Genomic DNA, 22122 nt, shown 5'->3' with positions numbered 1-22122 from the left:
AATTCCCATTACGCATCTTAAGATCAATTTGCTGATAAAGATTGCATTTTGCAATACCAATGCGATAATGCGATGCTTTGAACCTGATTGGGATAACAGTCAAAAGATGCATGATCTATTTGATTTTTTTTTTCGGTAGACGATGATTCTCTTTGATGTGTAACTAAATGGGGGACATCAATGAAAATATGGGTGTAGTAGAGCATCTACACAAGAAATTTTCAGTCCTCTAAGATCTAAACATTCTATTTATCCATACAAGGATGCTTCCATAATAAGATAAACAACCCATTGAAAAAATAAGAAAAAAAAAAAAAGAAGGCCACAAAATTGAAGGGAAATGATGCAATTGACAAATGGATTCGCAGAAATCACTGCAGCCCCAAACCATTAGAACCACAGATCAAGACATTCAAAAAGATTTATAAGCATGAAAAGATAATACAGAGAGAGATAAACAAGAAAAATAGAAGACCAGATAGGTTGTGGTTGAATGCTTTGAAAAAGAAAACCGTTTTAATAATCTTCACCTTCCTCTTCGTCATCGACACCCTCTGCCCCAACTTCCTCGTAATCTTTCTCAAGAGCAGCCAAATCCTCACGGGCTTCTGAGAACTCCCCTTCTTCCATACCTTCACCAACGTACCAATGAACAAATGCCCGCTTGGCATACATGAGATCAAATTTGTGGTCAATCCGTGAAAACACCTCCGCCACTGCGGTATTGTTGCTGATCATGCACACAGCACGCTGTACCCTGGCCAGATCACCCCCAGGGACCACTGTTGGAGGCTGATAGTTGATCCCACACTTGAAGCCGGTTGGACACCTGAAATTTCACCCGAAGCCAATATCTCTAGTCAAGATACAGAGGATATGAAAGATGATAATAACTATCTAACAGTTGGCAATAGTTACAAAATTCCTCTATCCACTCTGACTACAAGACACACACCAAGGTTTAGAACCTATCATGTGGTTGTTCATACCAAAGGGATCTTTTATGTAGAACAATCCTTTTTTTTTCCCTTATGGATAAACAAACTACCATTAAGCACAGGATAGAATACAATAGATTGGATGGCACTGTCATCAACCGTATTAGTTCTTTGGTGGACTGGAAGGTGAAGGCCCTTTTGAGGTCTGCCCTTCCATTATAAGGTGTGCCATATGTCGCACACAGACATTACCTTGGTGCATGTGTGTGTGTGTGTAAATGCTCACTCACCAGTCAACAAATTGAACAGTCCTCTTGGTCTTGATGGTTGCAACTGCAGCATTGACATCCTTGGGAACGACATCTCCCCGATACATCAAACAGCAGGCCATGTATTTCCCATGCCTTGGGTCACACTTGGCCATCATGCTTGATGGTTCAAAGACTGCATTTGTGATCTCAGGAACTGAAAGCTGCTCATGGTATGCTTTCTCAGCTGAGATAACAGGGGCATATGATGAAAGCATAAAATGGATCCTTGGATATGGTACAAGGTTCGTCTGGAACTCTGTAATGTCAACGTTGATGGCTCCGTCAAACCTCAAGGAAGTAGTTAAAGAAGAAATTATCTGAGATATCAAGCGGTTCAAGTTGGTGTAGGTTGGCCTCTCAATATCCAAGGCTCTGCGGCAGATGTCATAAATAGCCTCATTGTCCAAAAGAACAGCCACATCTGTGTGTTCAAGAAGGGAATGAGTGGAAAGCACACTATTGTAGGGCTCCACAACTGCTGTAGAAACCTGCAGTTACAGGTGATAGAACCGAATCTGTGTTAAACATGGATAGATAAAGCAAATATCAAGAGGCTTCTAGACACATATAATCATCAATAAGATGGCTTTATTCAGTGGTATGATGAGTACCTGAGGTGAAGGATATATGGTGAATCCAAGCTTTGATTTCTTCCCATAATCCACTGATAAACGTTCCAAGAGCAAAGAGCCCAAACCAGAACCAGTGCCACCACCAACAGCATTAAATACCAAAAAACCTTGCAAACCGGTGCAGTTGTCGGCTAGTTTCCTTACCCTGTCGAGGCAAAGATCTACGATCTCTTTCCCCACTGCAAAAGATAATCTAAACCACTTTAAGTCATTGAAATTAACATGGTAAAAGGGGCGCAATTGTAACACTTGGAGAATGGTAATTTACCAGTATAATGCCCTCTTGCAAAGTTATTAGCAGCATCTTCCTTGCCAGAAATAAGTTGCTCTGGATGAAAAAGTTGTCTGTAGGCCCCAGTCCTAACTTCATCAATGACTGTGGGTTCCAGATCAACAAATATAGCTCTAGGCACATGCTTTCCAGCACCGGTCTCACTGAAGAAGGTATTAAAAGCATCATGTGCAACACCTACTGAAGTGTCACTGCAAAGACAGAAACTTGTAAGATTTTCAACTGTAAAACTGCACTGAATCCAATGGAATTTGAATGGCTACTTCCCCTGTGGGCTGTGGATGAACTCCACCTGATGCCTATATAACATTTCCAAATTCAAGATCTACCACAGAATTGGTCCCAAAACATTAGAATTCTTAAAATTACTGAATTGATCCCAGACAGTACACACTAGAACCATCTCCACTGGCAATAGAAGATAACAAATTCACGAATAATAAAATCATAATTTTGTTTTTTGTTGTGGACGCAACAAAAGCATAGAATTCGCAGAAAAAAAAATGGAAATTCTGCAGGACGAACTTGAAAATAAAAACTGCGAAGAAGAACTAGGACAAAATTGCAGTAGGGCAAGAACCATGGTTCTTAATACTTTCAAAGAAAAACACAAATCAGTAAAATGAAAATACCGAAATTTGCAAGAAAAATAGAAAGACAAAAATACCCTTATAAGAATGAAAACAGGTAATAATGTCCTAATGATCTATCGCTCTTAAACACATAAAATGCACGTTTCAGTCAGATCAGGACGAGAAAATCACATTCGGTTTATTTCATGGATGAGGACCACAAAATTCATATAAACAACGAATCAAATAGTACAAAAATATGAGAAAACAATTCTAGAAATATCTAAGTAACAAAATGAATATAGATCAAGCAATTACGCTCCAAATGCATATAGAAAATTTTCCTAGCTAAAAAGAAAATCAATAAACCCATTCATAAACAATAATTCAACATAATAACAAACAAAAAAATGGAACAACTTTCAAAATAAAAGAACAGATCAATAAAGCTAGACTATGTATAATTTGATCGGGTTGATTGTCTACTTTTTTGATCGATCAATCAAAATACATCCACGATCTGAATCGATCAATCAAGATAATATCATATATCCATGATCTGAATGTATTCAAACAAGTAAGACTATAAAATTCAACAATTATACAAAAAAAGGGCCAAATGAATGAAATCCAGGTGCAAAATTTTGGAAAACACGTTTTACATGCGTAAGCACCATTAATAAGTAAATAAAATCAGCAAAATAAAAAAAAAAAGAAAAAAACCAACCTAATTCACGTACAAAACTCTTCAAATAACAACAGAAAGTTCGAATTTCGAAAAGAACACAATTCGCTTACCTAGGCATCATCCCATCGGGTTGAATTTCATGCTCGAGGCAATACAATTCCCAGCAAGAATTCCCGACCTGAATCCCCGCTTGTCCAATGTGAATGCTGATGATCTCTCTCATTTTTCCCCTTTCTCTTCCCTCTCTCTCTTTCTCTCTCGCTGTATCAATCCCTCAATCTCCCCAAATAATAACGAAATCCCTTTCTTTCTCTCTCTCTCTCTTATCACCGTTATGTTATAGCACCGAAGAGAGACGAGGCGGTGGAAAAAAAATCGGTAGCCCTATGGCTTTGTCCCTATGGCTTTAATCACATTTCATAAATCTTTAAATCCGACGGAGAGGCCCCGCCACCTCCCTTGGCGTCAACTATCATCGGCCCCACAGATCGGTTGATTGTCGCTTTTTTCTAGCGCTTCTGAATGACCAAATTACCCTTTTCGTTCTTTTCTCAGTTTTGGCCTTAACTTCCGGAAAATCTTGTAATATGTGTACATTTACTGGGTATTAGAGGTAATCGACCAAAAACTGTCGGACGCCACTTCGTTGGCCATGAACAATGCTTATCTGTTCGGCGTCGTTCCCCAACCAGATTGCAATATCTTACTCCAAAAATTACCAAGGACGTTTCGACATGCATCTCTATAATTAGGAGGGAAAATTGGGGGTATTTTTGTCAAAACAGGTAAGGGATCACGTGAAAGCGGGACCTTAGAGCAGTGGTACAGCTAAGCTCCACCTGGTAATCCACACAAGAAGAAGAAGAATCAACATGAACGATTTTCGGTAACAATCAAGGGCGGTTGTGGCTTCATTTTCAGAAGTTGAACCGAAGGAAAGGTTTTGTCGGGTTCAACCCGGTTCGTGGTGAAACCACTTAAGCTGTGTTTTGTTTGAAAGAAAAAAAAGAAGGGAACACAACCATGTCAGGGGGATACAAGCCGAATTGGATTTGGTCCTCACATCCCTTGCAACTGTGCATTGAGAATATCTCCATGAATAAAAATATACAAATATGAAGATGTCACTCCCCAATGCATGACCGCAAAAGAATGTACAGACGGTGTGAGGACCATATCCGAATTCATACAAATCAGAACCAATTGAAAACTAACCAACCTTAGGGTGCAATTGAACTGAGTCAAGTTTAACTTTAGTATGACTTAGCTCAATTCAACCAAGGTTCAAAAAATCGTTATGTATTGATCTGTGTCAACCGATACGTATCATATTGGGCCCTTCTTAATATGCCCCTACAGGAGTTGTATCGGGTTAGGGCCTGGTTCAGAAGGTAATCGAGACTTAAACTGGCTCCTCTGAACCAAAATCGGGAAAAAAAGTAAACATTAAAAAAAATGATTAATACTGGCTGATACGCCTTATTGATACTTTGAACCTTGAGTTCAACTAATATAATTATATATGTATATCTAAGTTTGAGTTCTTTTTTTGTATAATTACTGAATTTAACCTAAGACTCAAATTTGATTAGCATTTAAGAGTCCGTTTGATTTGTAGTAGGAATTGGAATTGAAATCCTTTGAGATCGAGATTCCCATAATTTATTTGGTTAAGACAAAAATAGGATTTCATTCCCAAAGAGGAACAGTGAATATATTCCCTCAAATTGAAGAATGTCATTCTAGTAGGAACGGGGATTTCAATTCCACCCAACCAAACCATTGAAATCAAAATAGCCCATTCTAATTCTGAGTCCAAACTTCTATTTCCACAAGCCAAATGGGTACTAACTTGAATTGAGCTTAATTGAATTTAAGCCTAGATGGTTAGATTAAGGCTCGATTAAATTTTTACCTCTAATCGTTTTGCAAAATACGAACCAATGCATGGGCTTAACCCGGTTCGCTCGGGTTGTTTCATTTTGGGTGGTCTTAAGCAATTCCAACCCAATAATTGTAAAGAACCCAAATAACTAGTTGCGATGGGATGGGTTTATTTTGTGTCAGTAGAGCAGTTATCTGGTTAGTATGTTCATTTATTCATCAGTTCAATAATACGATCATACAGCATGTGACGTGATAGAAGGGGACAAGGCAGGCACATGTGGAGGAGAATAAATAGAAGCAAGTGGAAGCTGCTGCTGCTGCTATTTTTTATGAAAATGGCTAGGCTGTCCCCTTTGGAAAATGGGAACTATCCACTCTCATATTCTTACCTTCTTTTAAGGGAAAATCTATGATGATAGAAATACATGATATTCGAAAGGCTTTGACTAATTATAATCTTTCATGATTTTTTTTTTGCTAAAAATCAATCTGATTGATTTTTAATTCTTAATTTTATGAATTTTATGATGTTGGTTGATTATAAATTTTTTCAGTATCATATCTTTCCGGCATTATAATAAATTTTTTTTCTAAATAGGTGACTTTTTGAATACTTTGAAAGTGAAACCTGTATTCCCCTTCCGACTTCAGTGCTTTGGTTCTTATTTATTTGTTTTACTTCTAAGCAAAACAAGACAAATCCTATAAATCCAATACCCTCAAATTAATTGTAGATCTGCGAATTAGATCCCACCCCTCGTATTTTGGAGGGATGCCGACTGACCATAGGTTGCGAGAAATAGAATGAATAAGATTAACAGCTCGATAGATCTGCATGATTGTAACTTGCACCTTACATTTTCTATACATTTTATGGTGAGGTGTTCAATCAACATGAACTCTGAGACACCTAAGAAATTCGGCATTGGAGCTAAGACTGTTTGTGAGTTTATGTAGTTATAATAAAATTGGTCCAATTTGATTTTTTTTTTCAAACTCGAATCTTCAAAAAAATTAGATCTCGTCAAGATTTGAGACCAATTAAATTATACTTAGTCATATATATATATATATATATATATATATATATATATATATATATATATATATATATATATATATATATATATATATATATTTTTCTACCAGCTACTTGGTCTAGGCATCCCAATGTACCCATGATTCAATTCAGGTCGCGAAAAGAATGAAAAGTTTGTTTAATTTTTACAACTTGTGGCATGTGTTTGCTTTTAGTCAAAGTATGTGAGATAGAGGGTAATAAGGGTTGTGGTTGGCTTCTCCTTGGGTTGACAAGAAAAATACTCTTATCCTTAATCCAAACCATCTGATATGTAATTTTGAACCTTTGATCTCTATGTTTGACAAAAATGTGCTGAGGGGTCTACCATTTCTAGGGGCATAGGTTCCATAATAAGCAGTCTGGCTGTATCCATCATAAACCCTCCAATAATGATTTAATATCATTGAATTGCAAGACTGGTGAGAGGTCAGATCACATGTAGGCCACTCTGGAGTGGAATGCATGATTTGATTTAGCAAAGTTTATTATATAATAAAAGCTAAATCAAGATTAGTGTAGAATATTGATCGACCACCCGTAAGAAGTAGTGATTTATTACAAGTTGAAGGATCTGCTGAAAGATTTAGAATAAGCAAAATATAACGTAGCCTGAAGTATTAAGGAATTAATTATTCAAGCATTTATAATTTAACAATGAATATGACATTAAACAGAATGAAATGAAAAAACGGAATTTATAATTGAGATAAGGCTTAATACTTGTTCATGGGCCGGGTGGCCCGACGGGCTGGCCTGGCCCGGCCTAGCCCCTGGATGGGTTTGAATAGGTTTTTTGGCCCGCAGACTTAACCTCGGGCCAAAAAGCCCGGCCCACATAAAATTAGAGCCGGGCTTGGGCTTTGCCAAAATAGCTCGGCCCGAGCCCGCCCCGGCCCGACCTATAGTTAAACCTAAGTAAAAACCCTATGTGATGTCCATTTGAATAAATTTTTTTATTTAAGAAGTCGTTGATTCACTTGTAGGCCTATTGTTCATTTAAATAGGGAAAAAACATTTAAATTAAAATAGATAATGTTTATTTGAATAGGGAAAAATTCGAATTTCTTTTATTAGGTCGGGCTTTGGGCTTGAGCTCGGACTTGGGCTTTGGGATTTTTATCAGGGCTGGGCTCAGGCCCAAATTGTAGGCCCGTTGGTCAGGTCAGGCTTGAGCTCAGGTCTAACGTTTTTATTAATAAAGAGTAAAAGCCCGGCCTAAGCCCGACCCATCCCGACCCATCCCATGAAGAGGTCTACTTAAATGATGATCGAATAAACCACCTTTCTCTCTTTACCTCGAAAAATCCAATCGCCAGATCTCTTCCTCTCCATCCCTAGCCATATGTAGAATAGAAAATCTGGCATATTTTATATTCAAATATATGCATAGAATATTAAAATATGTCTATATCAGAATTTAAGCTTTCTTTTTCATTATAGATATCAACTTATTTAATATAAACATTTTTTAAACTATCAAAATATATAAATATCCCATATTTTTCCATAGTTCCTTTATTCATATATTATATGTTTTGACCTAAAATATATATTAATAATTAATAATTCGTACATAAAGAATTTAAGAAATAAAAGGATTCAAAAGGCATGTTGTCACAGCGTGTATGACCAGAGACTTCTTAAATCACGAAGTGACAAAATTAAAACAACGGTTTGGTACAGATAATGGAGATGTCACATATTGTCACTTTTATATTCTAAGGCACTACTGATGGGCCGATGGCATCGGGCTTCAAGCAGTTTGGAACAGTCTGGGCTGGTGAGCTGAATTTTCAGGTTTTAAACTTTTGGCTAGAGGTGTCAATTGGACTGGATTTGGCCCAATCTCCGACCCAGTCCAATGTGAGTCTATTAATAAATGGATTGAATTTAATCCAGTTAAAATCCAATATAAATTAAATCCAATCCAATCCATTAAAATGTAAATGGATTGGATTGGATCTAATCTAAACCGAATAAAATATCAAAAATTATAAAAATGAAGAAAATCTAAAAATTATAAAAATATATCCTTCTGGTATTGAAAAAGTATTTTTGTAAAAGTGCTTTTACAAAAGTACATTGATAAAAGTACTTTTACAAAAGTGTTTTTCTAAAAGTATTTCCATATAAGTGTTTTTTTTATAAAAATGTTTTCGTAAAAAGTTTTTTCATAAAAGTGCTTTTGTAAAAGTGTTTTCATTAAAGTATTTCCACAAAAGTGCTTTTATAAAAGTGCTTTCACACAAGTACTTTCATAAAAGTTATTTTATGTCGACTTTAGTTTTGATTGGTTTCAAATTGGGCAAGGCCACAAGGGTTTGGCCTCATGATCGGATTATCGGAAACTTGGTTCAAGTCTAATTCAGACCAATAAGAATATGAAGAAATTTATTTTGGATTGGTCAATCCAATCATTATAAATTTAAAATGGATCGTCCAAATCCAATTTAATAAGATTTGATCGGTTTTGGATCCAATCCAAAGCCGATGGATTGAAAGTTTGGCACCCCTACTTTTGGGCAACACTGGCCCATTGTATAATGTGGGTTTGTTATGCTAGTTTTTTGCCTCTTCTTTTCCTGGCCCTTCTATAATCTGGGTTTATTATATTAGTTTTTTTTTTGCCTCTTTTTTTCCTAATCCTGATTTAGAAGTTGGTTTTTTATATTCACTAGCAAATCTGTACATGCTTTTATGACCATTTTAAATGATGATCATGATAGTAATAGTGTGTCCAGATTTTTCTAAAATCTTTTATATTGTTATGCATATAAATAATTCTTACTAATCATACTTATTTTTGTTTAATATATATAATATCAAAGATGTGCCCATATGTTTCTTACAAAATTTCTGTATGTTTTTGTTTATCATTTTTTATTTTTATTATTTAATTATGATATCAAGGGTGACACATTTGACCTAAAATAAGACTGAATTGTTGATTCTTCACTAAATAGGAAAGCAATTTCTTTTTTTTTTTGTGATTTTAAATTTTGTATTTCATTTCCACATATTAGTGTTTATCATACTTATTTTTCTTTAATATGATTAATATAATATTAGAGATGTGCCTATTTTTCTATTATTTTTTTTGTATTCATTTTATTTGAAAATATTTAATATGTAACTCTGATATCATGGGTTTACCCATTTAACCCTAGATGTTGAATTTCATATTTGCAACTTAGATAGAATAATGGTTTTGTTTTGGATAAGTTTTAAAAAACATGAGTTTTGTATTGTAAAAACATTGGATATAAATCTAATTAATTGGTGAAAAAACCCCCAAATATATAGGATTTAATGAATTAATACTTAATACCTTAAATATACTATTTAATGAGAGAAGTGAGTGAGGGGAGAAGTAGTAATTCAAAAAATAAGAAATAAGAATAATTCTCTCTCTCGCTCTCTACGTGTGAGAGGTTCATTAATCCTATCTATCATGGAGAGCTTGTAGTGATGCGGGTTTGATCCCATGCCTCCATATCGAGAGAGATACTAAGCCACCATCTCAATTAAAGGGTTGGGGATTGACATGTCTTGCAACAGTCATCCAAATTATTGTTATTTTTTTTCAAAAAGGGAAATCATTTGTTTTCAACATAAGTCTTGGGGTTCATGGCAGTATTTCCATCGTATGTTCACAAATTCAACCATTGTGTGAAACACTCCATCAACCCTAACAAGTGACTTGCACAAATCAATGTGAGTGATTTGGGCGCATTCTTTTCTTCTCGGGCACAGTCCTAAACTCCCAATCACAAGATAAAACATACTTGTCCGAAAAGACAAGTATGTTTTAGCATTGTAATCCATAAAAACTTGAAAATAGCAAATGCAATCTATATTTATTTTGTTTGGAGAAATAGTTCGACTATGATAGTGGAAAGTTTTAAAGCCGGTGTTTTGATTTGTAAAAAATCGTCCAGTATTATGTCTTTTCGGTATGATAGATTTTCCCGTTGAGAAAATGTATATCATTCTTAACAAGTAAAAACAAAAACATTCATATGTGAGGATACCCCTTTAATTAAATAGTGTAAGGCTACAAATGCCTATAAACACCAACATGAGGAGCTAAAAGGCAATTTTCATAGGGCTTCTCAACAAGGAAAAAAAAGAAGGGGCAGTTTTCATCACTATATTTAAAATCGGACTAGACCAGACGATTGGACTGAAAAAACCAAGAACCGGTTAGGTGACTGGTTCCGTTTCCCCTCAAAATTGGATTTTCTCAAAAAAAATGTTGATTTTTGTCAGTAAATCGCTGAACTGGGCGATTAATCCACTGAATCAGGCGGTTAGTTGTTTGAACCGTTCGAATGGTTTGACCATTTTTTTTGTCAGAATGGACTGACCGTTCAACCCGATAATCAGACCCCTGACTGATTCGGTCTCCGGGTTGATTTTAAAAACCATTGTTTTCATAGAACTTCCGACATGTGATTGCCATTCCATTATAGTTATGAGGTTATTTTGGTAATTGAAGTTCCTATTCAATCTGTGGTAGGCAGTCTGATGGGGTTAGCTGAGGTTCTCGTGGAGCAGACCAAGCGTCATAAATGTTGCACACCAAAATTACTTACAAACCCTTCTGAGGTTCTCTATTTTACTTTGGAAACCTTTAGTGGGAAATAATTTTCGTTTTTCTTTTAATTTTGCAGTCTTTATAATTTTTCATTTTGTGCATGTTTCAACCACACTCCACACGGAAAGGATAGCAAGAAAATGCAAAACCTCTCTCAATGAAAATGACATATTTGCCTTGCAGGATTGGCCATTTTGTATTTTCTATGGCCAAACCAGGCAATACCTCCCACCTGTGTATTGGAATTATAAATACGGGAGATATTTTCAATATACGGTAAGATGTGCATGTGCAGCGCTTGTGGGGCGTAAATATAATCTCCCGAAAACATGTGTTCAAAGACATGTTAATTTTAGATTTTAGGGTTAGGAATAAGCCGTTTAAGATTTAAAATTCAGTGTTATCAGATGAATCCAGATTTCATCCTCACAAAAATGTCATCACGACATTTTACAGCGGTGCATCGAGAATATATCCTCACAAAAATGTGTGGTTGCAAATGTTGTGAGGACCCTCTTTTTTTTTTTTTCTGAGGACAAACGATCTGTGTTCATATGTGAAAATCAAGAGATGGTAGGACACTTTGATCCCACCATAGTAGGAGCGAAGTAAACCAGCAAACCAGGTTGGTCATCCGTGGCCTTCACTTACACTCAACGCCAAAGGTGACCTGTACAAGCTCACTTCTGACCTGGTGTTATTATAATTAAATCAACTAGGAATAGGTTTCTTCTGTTTGAAATAGTGGCTATCACACACATACACACTAAAAATAACACATGAAGGACAGCAAGTATAAGTAGCCAATAAAAAATGCATGGATTTTTTCATTCTTCTTCATCTTTTGGACCCCAAACAAACTCGTGATTTCTAGTTTGGAGATGCAAATAATAGTTTGTGGGCCTATTTGCCTAACAAGAAAAGAGGATTATTTATAAATGTAAGAGTGAAGCTGCATGTTAGACTTCATTTGAGATTAGGGATGCAAATAGATTGAATGTGAATTGAATTAGGGTATGATTCGATTTGAATTTGAACCCGTTGGATTCTCTAACCCCTGATTTAAATTTGATTCAGATTATTCTATTGGATATTCAGATCTTTCTGGATCAGATAGGGGTGATTTAAAAATACGACAGGAGGTATCCAAATCCGGTAAAATCGGAATGAATTAAGGTTGATTAATTTTTGGAGTCAAAGCTCATTTTAATAATTGATTCAAAAGGAACCATTTCTTCTGGGGCTCAAAAGTCATTCTTCAAGTAGTATTGTTTAGAGGAGAGTCCAAACCAAACATATCCTTACTACCATTTCCAAATTATGGAGCCCATTTGTCTAACCAATAAATTGTTGATTTAATAAACTTGCTTTCAATGAGTGAACCGTGAGCATCCTACTGTTTTTGTTACTCACTGGCTTGAAAATAGAAGATAGACAGGAGTTTTATAGTTTTTGAGTCAAGGAATGATGAACATACATGCCAAAGTGTTCATGGCTCAGGGCCCATTTCATACCCGCTGAAGTTGATGAATTGAACAACTTATTACTTTGTTTCCAATGAATTTATTTACTACTTATCACATGGCAAAATTGATCCGCCTCTTCTTACTCAGCCTTTTTTTAATGAAAATTTGAGTTAGGTTAATCACATCCATCCCCTCCAGCCCTCTCAACACTCTTCAAGAATAAAAAGAAAAATAGGTCGTATATTTTTTAAAATATCTAAGTATAAAATACATAAAATACTTTTATTTTGGTATTTTTGCTTTGAAAATTATTTGGGTAAAAATTTTGAAAGGTAGGATTTCGAAAGTAGAAGTACCATCTTCTGTTTGGTAAAAGCATGTATGTTCATGCTTCTGGTGACGTTTTCCGGTGGTTTGGTGGTCTAAGACCGACGATAGCGGTCCAATTCCAACTATGGCGAGCAAAGGTAGGGTTGAGAGTTTTATCGGAGACGTTTGCACAAAACAAAACACTATTTTGCGAGAAACACAAATTATGAAAAACTGACTTCATGGTTTTGGTATTTTTCATACTTTCAAAAGTATAAAGTATATGAAACAAACACTACATCATGTTTTTTTTTTTTTTTTTTACTTTTGTACTTCCAAAAATATGAAATTGTTTTATAAAAATCTATCTAAACAGAGCCTTAACTTTTTTTTTGTATCATACAGTGATTCAAAAATGAGTGCAAAAGAGGATACACACAAGGCCCACTGACCATACCGTGGAAAACATGCTCATGTAGGTGATGATGTGCATTTTGGCAGCTCTTGGCTAGCTGGTGACTTAGATGCCTAGCTGAATAATCCCTACCTAGAATGTGGCTTGGATGCCTAGCTAAATGGTTCCTACCTGGATGGGGGCTTGGACGCCTAGCTGAATGGTGACGAGCTAGGAGGTAGCTATAACGCCTAACTGAATGGTGACGAGTTGGAGAGGTGGCTCTTGATGCCTAGCTGAATGGTGACGAGGTAGAGAGGTGGCTCATATGCCTAGCTGACTGGTGATGAGCTGGAGAGGTGTCTCTGATGCCTAGCTGACTAGTGACGAGTTGGAGAGCTGACTTCGATGCCTGGCTGTAAGGAAACAGTGTTAGAGTGCCCGGGTTGCTTTACCCGGGGTGGGCACTTCGCTGCTTAAGTCAGCGAATGCGGAGATTTTGTGAGAAAGATGAAAGTAAGAGAGCTAGAGAGCTGCGAGAACTAAATTGTGCATGTCCCTTCTAATGTTGGAGGTAAGGCCTTTATATAGGCATTGTTTGGCGTGGGCATTACGCAATGCGTCCGGGATCTCCGGGAAGATGTGCCCAACTGCTCCAAAGTCCTCGGAGGTAGTCGTGCACGTAGGCCAATCTTTGCGCCTTACTCAGTTTCCTCCAGAACATTCAGTGTGAGAGATGACTTCCAAGAGACTTGGGACTAATGGGATGCATGCAAAATTTGTTGGCAAGCATGTCTCGCAAGTTGCCACCTAGACCTCAATCAGGTCGGCAAGCCCTCGAGGAAGGTTGCTCCTCACGTTGAGGTTGTTTTGGCCGGTACTGACAAGGTACCACAAGTCAGCCCTGGACGAGGTGCTATTAGCCACCTCGAGTTGTGGACAAGGTCGCCATCTAGGTTTCCACCAGGTGGTGGAGGAGGTAGGTCACCAGGTCGGCGGCGGGGTTAGGTCGCCAAGTTGGTGACAAAGACAGGTCGCTAGGTCGTCAACTAGGACTCCATCATTCTGGCCAAGGCAAGTTGTCACCTAGGTGGTTCTGGGCGTCACCTAGTTGTTTCGAGATGCCATGTGTCATGATGTCAGTGGGGGGCCAAATCCCAAATCTGCCCTCATCAATTGCCCCCCACTCCCGAGTTGAGATCAGCTCAGCGAAGAGAGTAGATTTGTGCTTTGTCGTAGGTCCTTTGGCCTGTTACCAACATATTTTGAGGTCGACTTAGGGGTCCTTGATGATGAATGCGGTTTGGCCTCCCCTTGTGATTTGTGCATCGATGTTGGAACTTAAATAGCGGGTCGGTGTCACGGCTGCACTGTGTTAGTCCTCTAAGGTGTTGTTTGTTTACTCCTACGATAAGCCACAAGGAGCTCAACTTGCAAGGGTAACTTTACTAACTACAGGTTTCCAGCTCGCATGGGAGCCTTGAAAGGCTCAACCTATAAGGGCGACTGCAGTCTATTGGTCGCCAACTCCCACGGGAGCCTTGGAGGGCTCGACCTATAGGGGCGACCTCGCGAACAGGGCTGACAAGGCTTGTCCGGGCTGATTACGTGTGTTGCCAGGTTGGCGGAGGTAGGTCACCAGGTTGGAGGCAGGTCTTCAGGTCGGCGGAGGTAGGTCACCAGGTCGGAGGCAGGTCTCCAGGTCGGCGGAGGTAGGTCACCAGGTCGGAGGCATGTCTCCAGGTTGGCGGAATTTGACAATCAAGTTTTTCTCTCAGCACCTCGGCCTATAGACACCTCGTCACCTCGGCAAGAGTAACCTGCGAGGGCGGCTTCACAACCTGCTGGCCATCAACTCCCACGTAATTCATGAAGGCTCGATCTGCGGTGTGACCTCACAGTTTGTTGGCTATCAACTCCCACGAGAACCATGGAGGGCTCAAACTGTGAGGTGGCCTCACATTCTGTTAGCCGTCAACTATCGCATAAAGCTCGTAGGGCTCGACATATGGGGGTGGCCTCACAATTAGGGAGGTTCTATCCAAGCAAGACTACGAGAATATGTTTGCGCTAATCATTTTGCTTCTGCCCCCTTAGGGGTTCTTTCAATCAAGCGTTGTTGTTGCTGCTTGAAGATGTTATTACTTGAGGCTTAAAGAATTGGGAGAGAACATAGCATTTTGTAACATTTACCACAGATGGCACCAATTGATGATGCACGTTTTGGTAGCTCCCAGCTAGCTGGTGACTCCGATGCCTAACTGAATAATCCCTACTTGGAATGTGGCTTGGACGCCTAGCTAAATGGTTCCTAATTGGATGGTGGCTTGGACACCTAGCTGAATGGTGATGAGTTAGAAGGTGGCTATGACGCCTAGCTGGATGGTGACAAGTTGGAGAGGTGGGTCTTGATGCCTAGCTGAATGGTGATGAGCTAGAGAGGTGGCTCTGATGCCTGGTTGGAGAGATGGCTTTGATGCCTAGCTAACTGGTGATGAGTTGGAGATGTGTCTCTAATGCCTATCTGACTGGTGACGAGCTGGAGAGGTGGCTCTGATGCCTGGATGTAAGGAAATAGTATTAGAGTGCCCAGGTTGCTTTACCCGGGGTGGGCACTCCGATGCTTATGTCAGCGAATGCAGGAGAGCTGCGAGAACTAATTTGTGCATGTCCCTTCTGATGTTGGAGGTAAGGCCTTTATATAGGCATTGTTTGGCGTTGGCATCACACAACGTGTTTGGGATCTCCGGGAAGACATGCCTAACTGCTCTGAAGTCCTCGAAGGTAGTCATGAATGTAGGCCAATCTTTGCGCCTTACTTGGTTTCCTCCAGAACATTCGGTGTGACAGTTGACTTCTGAGAGACCCGAGAGTGATGGGATGCATGCAAAATTTGTTTGTGAGCACGTCTCGCAGGTCGCCACCTGGACCTCAATCAGGTCGGCGAGCCCTCGAGGGAGGTCGCTCCTCACGTTGAGGCCGCTTCGGCTAGTACTAACGAGGTACCATAGGTCGGCCCTGGATGAGGTGGTGCTAGTCACCCCGAGTTGTGGACGAGGTCGCCAGGTAGGTTTCCACTAGGACGATGGAGGTGGCAGGTCACTAGGTTAGCAGTGGAGGCAGGTCGCCAGGTCGGCAATAGAGGTAGGTCGCCAAATCGGCACTAGAGGCAAGTCGCCAGGACAAACAGGTCGACGACAGAGGCAAGTCGCTAGATCACCAGCTGGGACTCCATCATTTTGGCTAAGGCAAATTGTCACCTAGGTGGTTCTGAGGTGTCACCCAATTGTTCCAAGATGCCATGTATCATGATGTCAGTGGAGGCCAAATGTGCCCTCATCAGTAGGCATGATCCCGCATCTCCACTATGGAAGGGATACTTTGGGATCAATTCAACTAGGGGTCATTTGACCTTTGATAATGCTTAAATGAATTCAAACAAAGCCTTAATCCCAATTATGTGGTGTTGTAAATATAAGCTTGTCTTGCTCTTTGTGCCTTTCTTGTTTTAATATAATGCCTGATTGCAAACAGTCATGTGTGAAACGAGAAACATGTTTTTTTTTTTTTTTTTTTTAATGTCTAGCAGGCCTAACCACCGGCTCAAACACTCCTATTCGCCGGTCAGCCTCCTAGTGCCACCGGCTAAGCAGAGAGTTGAACTCTTGGTGGCTCACAATTTTTTCCCACAGAATGTTCTCAAAAGATGACGAAGTTGAAGCTGCTCTGTAAGTTAGTTCCTTGTACATGGAACTAACTTTGAAATCCCCGTTTGTGGTTTTAATCCAAACCAGTTTATGTTTATCGTTGCTTTTCTCCCCCATAAGAGTTCAATGGTTCCCTACTTTTCTTAATTAAATTCAATTAAGTGTGGAGAGTTTTTGTTCATTCCATACTCTTGTTACTGAGTCAATAAATTCTGCTACCCGCAAATCCTCTGTACCTCCATAGCCGGGAAAGGGGTAAATCAACCGAGAAGACTAGGGATCCACGGGTCTGCCTAGGCCTTAAGGCTGTGTTTGGAAACAATGTAAATGGTGTTAAATCCTGGTTCAGGTAAATTTGTACTCTGCTTCATTTTTGCTTGTGTTTGATAACATTATATTTATACATTGATAAATGACAGATCAATACATATTAAAGTATATCAATAAAAAAGAAGTAAATTTGTATTCAAGTGGACTATTGATAAAAAAAATATATGTTTTATTGGAATTCATGTTTGCATCTATTATAATTAAAAATCTGTTTGGTAAAAAGGTAAATTTGTCAATACAAAACTAACCTAATTTTATCCATTTTACACTCTACATATTTGCATCCACACTTATTTACATATTTTTGAAAAAAAAAATTCAAAAATATAAAATATTACATGTGTGAGAACTGAGGAGAAATTGGCACAAACCTACGAACCTATCACCTGTGATGTGCGTAAATTGTTTAATTGCCATTTATTCGGACTCAAATCACTTTAATTACAACTAATAATATGTTAATTTGGGGAAGCAAACTGGAAATGATAAATGAAAAGCTATTGGGATTTGGGGGATTGGGGCCGGACCCACTCACGTATATTCTAACCCTCTCTGCCTTTCTTGGTCCAGTATGCATTACTTTGAAGCTTCTCCATTCATGCTACGTGGGGCCCTCAAGTCTCACCGAATTTCTTCTCGCACTTAACGTTTCCATCTCTCTAAAATGGCCAATTTGTCCTGCTTTGTTTTTCTAATTAACAATTTTAAATATCCTGGCTTTGATTTTCTTTCCGTTCCTTTGGTTCACATGTTGTAAGATGTCAACTGACTAGTTGGTAAACAACCGGCCTAGCATGGTTAATAGTATGAAATGGGTAATTGCTGAATCATACATCCAAGCCCATAAAGGTTTTTGGATATTCATTTAATACATAAAGAGGTTAATAAATGATGCAATGAGGTTAATAAATCATTTAATAAATGGTTTGTTTCGGTGGAGATGTATATTCGACACCACCAACCTTGGGAAGGGATGTAAGGATTCGAGTGTACCATCAAATATCAAAAAAGGGAAATTTCCCGATTAATAGCACTTAGTGCCACTTTGGTTCTGAATTTTAAAATGTGATAATTTAATATCTAAACTTTTAAAATGTATCAATTCAGTATTTACCGTTAATCAATTGTTATTCGCTGTTAAGTGGCATTTGAAAAAGGTATAAATGTCCTTTGAGTGTGTCATTGATACTAAAAGGACATTTATACCTTTTTCAAATGTATTTAACAATTGGTTAATGGTAGGTACTAGATTGACACGTTTTGAAGGTTTAGGTATTGAATTGTTGCATTTTAAAGTTTGGGGACTAAAGTGGCATTAGATCAAAAGTATAGGATACTAATCGAGAATTTTTCCTATCAAAAAAGTAAAAAGAAAAAAGAAAAAAATAGACACCAATGGGATAGAGGATGTTATAAGCCCTTACCCTCGTAAAAAGAAAAAAAAAAAGATAAAAATGAGAGAGTAAATATGTTTATGGTACCAATTCCACAACACATCAACATACATCAAAAACATCTCTTGTATTTATATATTATCATTCCCGGAGAGCTAGAATTACCAACTTCATATTAACTGAGCAATGATTAGTTGAACGTGATGGCTATTGGATGGACTGTATAACCAATCATAATGTTCTACACCAATAATAAATTCATCCATCCCACTATAAATAATGCAAGCCCCATGTATTTTATTATCGATGTATTCACATCTTGCTAAACAAACATTCGCAACGTTGGACAGCTATAGATAAGCCATCACAAAGCAAAAAACTTAGGTTGTGTTTGGTTGCAATGCAAATTTATTTGTAGTGTGTAGGTGGGGTAAGGCTAGATTGGGCGATGGTCTCTTTGAAGGATAGAGAAAGACCGAGAATTAGAGCGAGACTAGGTCTTGGGCTAGGGTGTTAGGCTTGAGTGGTAGAGTCGGGAGTCCAAGACAAAGAGTGCTTGAGTGCCGAATGATTTTCAATAGGAGGAGGATCTCTATTTATGGAGGAGATCCTGAGATCGTAAAAGGTAGGAGATAAATGTGCTTGCCTCCTATCAGGAAAGGGGATATTGTGCTGGCTGTTAATCATTAAGTGCACCACTGAGTATTCGCCACGTGTCTTGTGAGGATCTTTTTGAGGATCGACTTTCCTTTCACTCAAGAGTTCTCATTACTCATGTGTGCTACCACCTCTCGTGTGCGTTGCTTAGTTGATGTGGCGCTAGTGATGTCACCACTTGGCAGGCGACGTCTTTTTAGCCCTACGTGGCGTCTTGCCGCGTTCCTTAACGGGCCATGGGTTAATCGCAGGTCTCGCCGCAGGTTCAACCCAAGTTTCCATTGGCTCGAGATGTGAGTGGACTTGTTGAGAGCATGCGATGAACGAAGGGTTTATCGTTGTTCTGCGATGCATGCTGTGGGTTCATCGCAGGCCTGTGGTGCATCGCGGGTTCATCGCAGAAGGAAAGTTGACTGTAAGCCATTCACATGAATCCACGTTGTATCAATACAGTGTTTAATGTTCTCTGAGGGTCTTTATAAACACTATATACTTACAAAGTGATGCAAAATCATGGTAGTGCAAATGATTTTGGTGCAAGTTATGATTTATTTTGTTTCAAAAATTATCTTATTTTGTTTGGTTGCTATACAAACGAAGTAAAATAAGACATGAAACATAATAAAGTAAAGGGTAAAATACAAAAATCTCCCCTGAAGTTTCCAACAATCATAAAAATCTCCCCTAGAGTTTCACTTTAGCAAAAATCTCCCCTATATTTTAAATAATTTGACAAAAACTTCCTTCCGTCAATGACAAAGACAGAAAACGTTAAACCGGTGAATCAAAATTTTAAAATACCTATTTTATTCTTCTACAAATTAGTCTATTTTTATTGATATCGCTACATGACCGCTCGTTCTCCTCATTTGTCGATGAAACTTCAATCATCACCATCGAAACAAGTGCCCCCTTCACCAGCCACCAGATCGATGCACTCTCCTGCATCGTTGAAACCACCCAAAAATAACTCCTCGATTTTTTCAGAGACATGGCCGTCATGCGCCGTATGGAGATCGCTGTTGACTCGCTCTACAAGGCTAAGCTCATCCGCGGTTTCTATCATCTCTATGGCAGCCAAGAAGTTGTCTCTATTGGCATGGAAGCTGCCATCACGAAGAAGGACTGCATCATCAATGCCGACCAAGATCACTATGTTCTCCTCGATGAGGGTGAGACCCTTCTTGAGTCCTTTGCTGGACTGATGGACCGTCAAGCTGGTTGCTCTAATGGAAAGGGAGGCTCCATGCATTTCTACAAGGACCCTGGCTTCTTTGGTGGGCATGGAATTGTTGGTGCAGAAGTACTCCAAAGGTAATACTGTCACGTTCGCTATGTATGGTGGTGGTGCGGCCAATCAAGGTCAGTTGTTCAAAGCACTCAATATGGCAGCTCTTTTGGACTTGCCTACAATTTTGATTTGTAAGAACAACCACCGTAAGTGAATGAGATAAAGAAGTAATACAATTTTACCTCGGTTGAAACTTGAAACTCTTTCTTTTGCTGGTGGTTCTCATGCCGGTGGTGGTTACTAACCTCCTCCCTTTGAGAATCCACAACACATCATCAACACGAAGATCATTGTCAAACGAAGCTTGCAGTTCGTGCTAGCAAACTGGGCAAGAATTGTGAATTTGCAACCAAGGAACAAAGTAGTCGCAATGGTAAATATGCTTACACGTCATCTCCCTAACTTCCTCACCAATCTTAAACTCCTTACAAACCGGACAATGCGAATCATCCTTCAAATGGCTCTCTGTGATTTTCACTCTCAGCATGGCATCAATGGCTGAAGTAGGTGCTAGAGGTAGACCTTGTTGGTCATTATGGGTCACTTCCTCAATCAGCTTATTCAGCCCTGGCCCAACAAAGTAATCTCCAAGGTCAGTAGCCCAGGGCAACAGATTTTTTGGTGGGGACATGGTTCCGATCGAACAAGGACAGTTAGTGGGTCGGACTATAATCAAACATCTGGGCTGGTCCCAAAGTGCAGCCTCCGGTTCCAAGCGAAATCTCCCATCGAAACCATGAACAGGCCAACACATTGGGGGGGGGGTCAAGCATGACAGACAGTGCTTCCAATAGCCGGGCCTCAGGAGAGGACTCGAGACCAGTGAGGTCAAGAACAAACCTGGGCCTAGCCACGTCGAGCTCATGGAGGAGTTGGCTGAAACGAGGACATAAAATCTCAGATGTGATGGAAGCAGCAACCCTGACTGTTCGCTAGCACTAGTAACACCAGTAAAGATGGTAGCTCCTGATGTCATTGACTCTTATACGAGGAGGGCTTAAAGATATAATTGCTAGCTTCCAAATTCAAAGGAATGGCTTTTGCAGAAAGCGGTTCTCTATTTCCCTCACCGGTATGCCTTGCCGTCTGACCCTCCATCTTTGGTATCCTCAAACCAAAGGAAATGATGAGTGAAGTACGGTGCAAAGCTTTCTGAAAGCCCTTTTACGGGAGAGAAAAAGAGGATAACATGTCGACTATGGTATTTTAGTAAAAATAGATGCAAACTTAATTTATAAAAAGGGTAAAATAGGTATTTTGAAAATTTGATTCACCCGCTTAGCATTTTTTTGTCTTTGTCATTGACGATAGGTTTTTGATGAATTCCTTATAAATCTAGGGGAGGCTTTTGCTAAAGTGAAACTTCAGGGGAGATTCTTATGATTGTCAAAAACTTCAAGGGAGGTTTTTATATTTTACCCTAAAGTAAAACCCAAAACAAAATTAAACCAAAATTTGCATTTTTTCATTTACACTCCCATATATTTGTAGTATTTGAAATAAAATTGCATTGCAATACAACTTAGGGACTTGTTATAAAAGACATTTTGGAAAGTGATGAGCATAATTTAGTTTT

At 38.9% G+C, this 22122-nt stretch overlaps 1 protein-coding gene and 1 pseudogene across 1 annotated transcript; both read right to left on the bottom strand.

The window, feature by feature from the left end:
- Window positions 1–330: 330 nt before the first annotated feature.
- On the bottom strand, window positions 331–4097 carry TUA5 (tubulin alpha-5). Its single transcript, XM_088954552.1, has 5 exons — window positions 3544–4097; window positions 2150–2364; window positions 1861–2060; window positions 1229–1737; window positions 331–829 (listed from the first exon to the last, which is right to left on the bottom strand). Exons 1-5 carry the CDS (start codon window positions 3654–3656, stop codon window positions 517–519), a joined length of 1350 nt encoding a protein of 449 aa, XP_088810678.1. The 5' UTR covers window positions 3657–4097; the 3' UTR covers window positions 331–516.
- Window positions 4098–20138: 16041 nt separating this feature from the next.
- On the bottom strand, window positions 20139–21644 carry LOC148844541 (E3 ubiquitin-protein ligase AIP2-like; annotated as a pseudogene).
- Between the last annotated feature and the right edge of the window lie 478 nt (window positions 21645–22122).

Source organism: Nelumbo lutea, chromosome 7 (assembly GCF_056320005.1).
Source record: "Nelumbo lutea isolate HS-2025 chromosome 7, American lotus-T2T, whole genome shotgun sequence".
Lineage (NCBI taxonomy): Eukaryota > Viridiplantae > Streptophyta > Magnoliopsida > Proteales > Nelumbonaceae > Nelumbo > Nelumbo lutea.
This window is presented reverse-complemented; position numbering and strand designations above follow the sequence as displayed.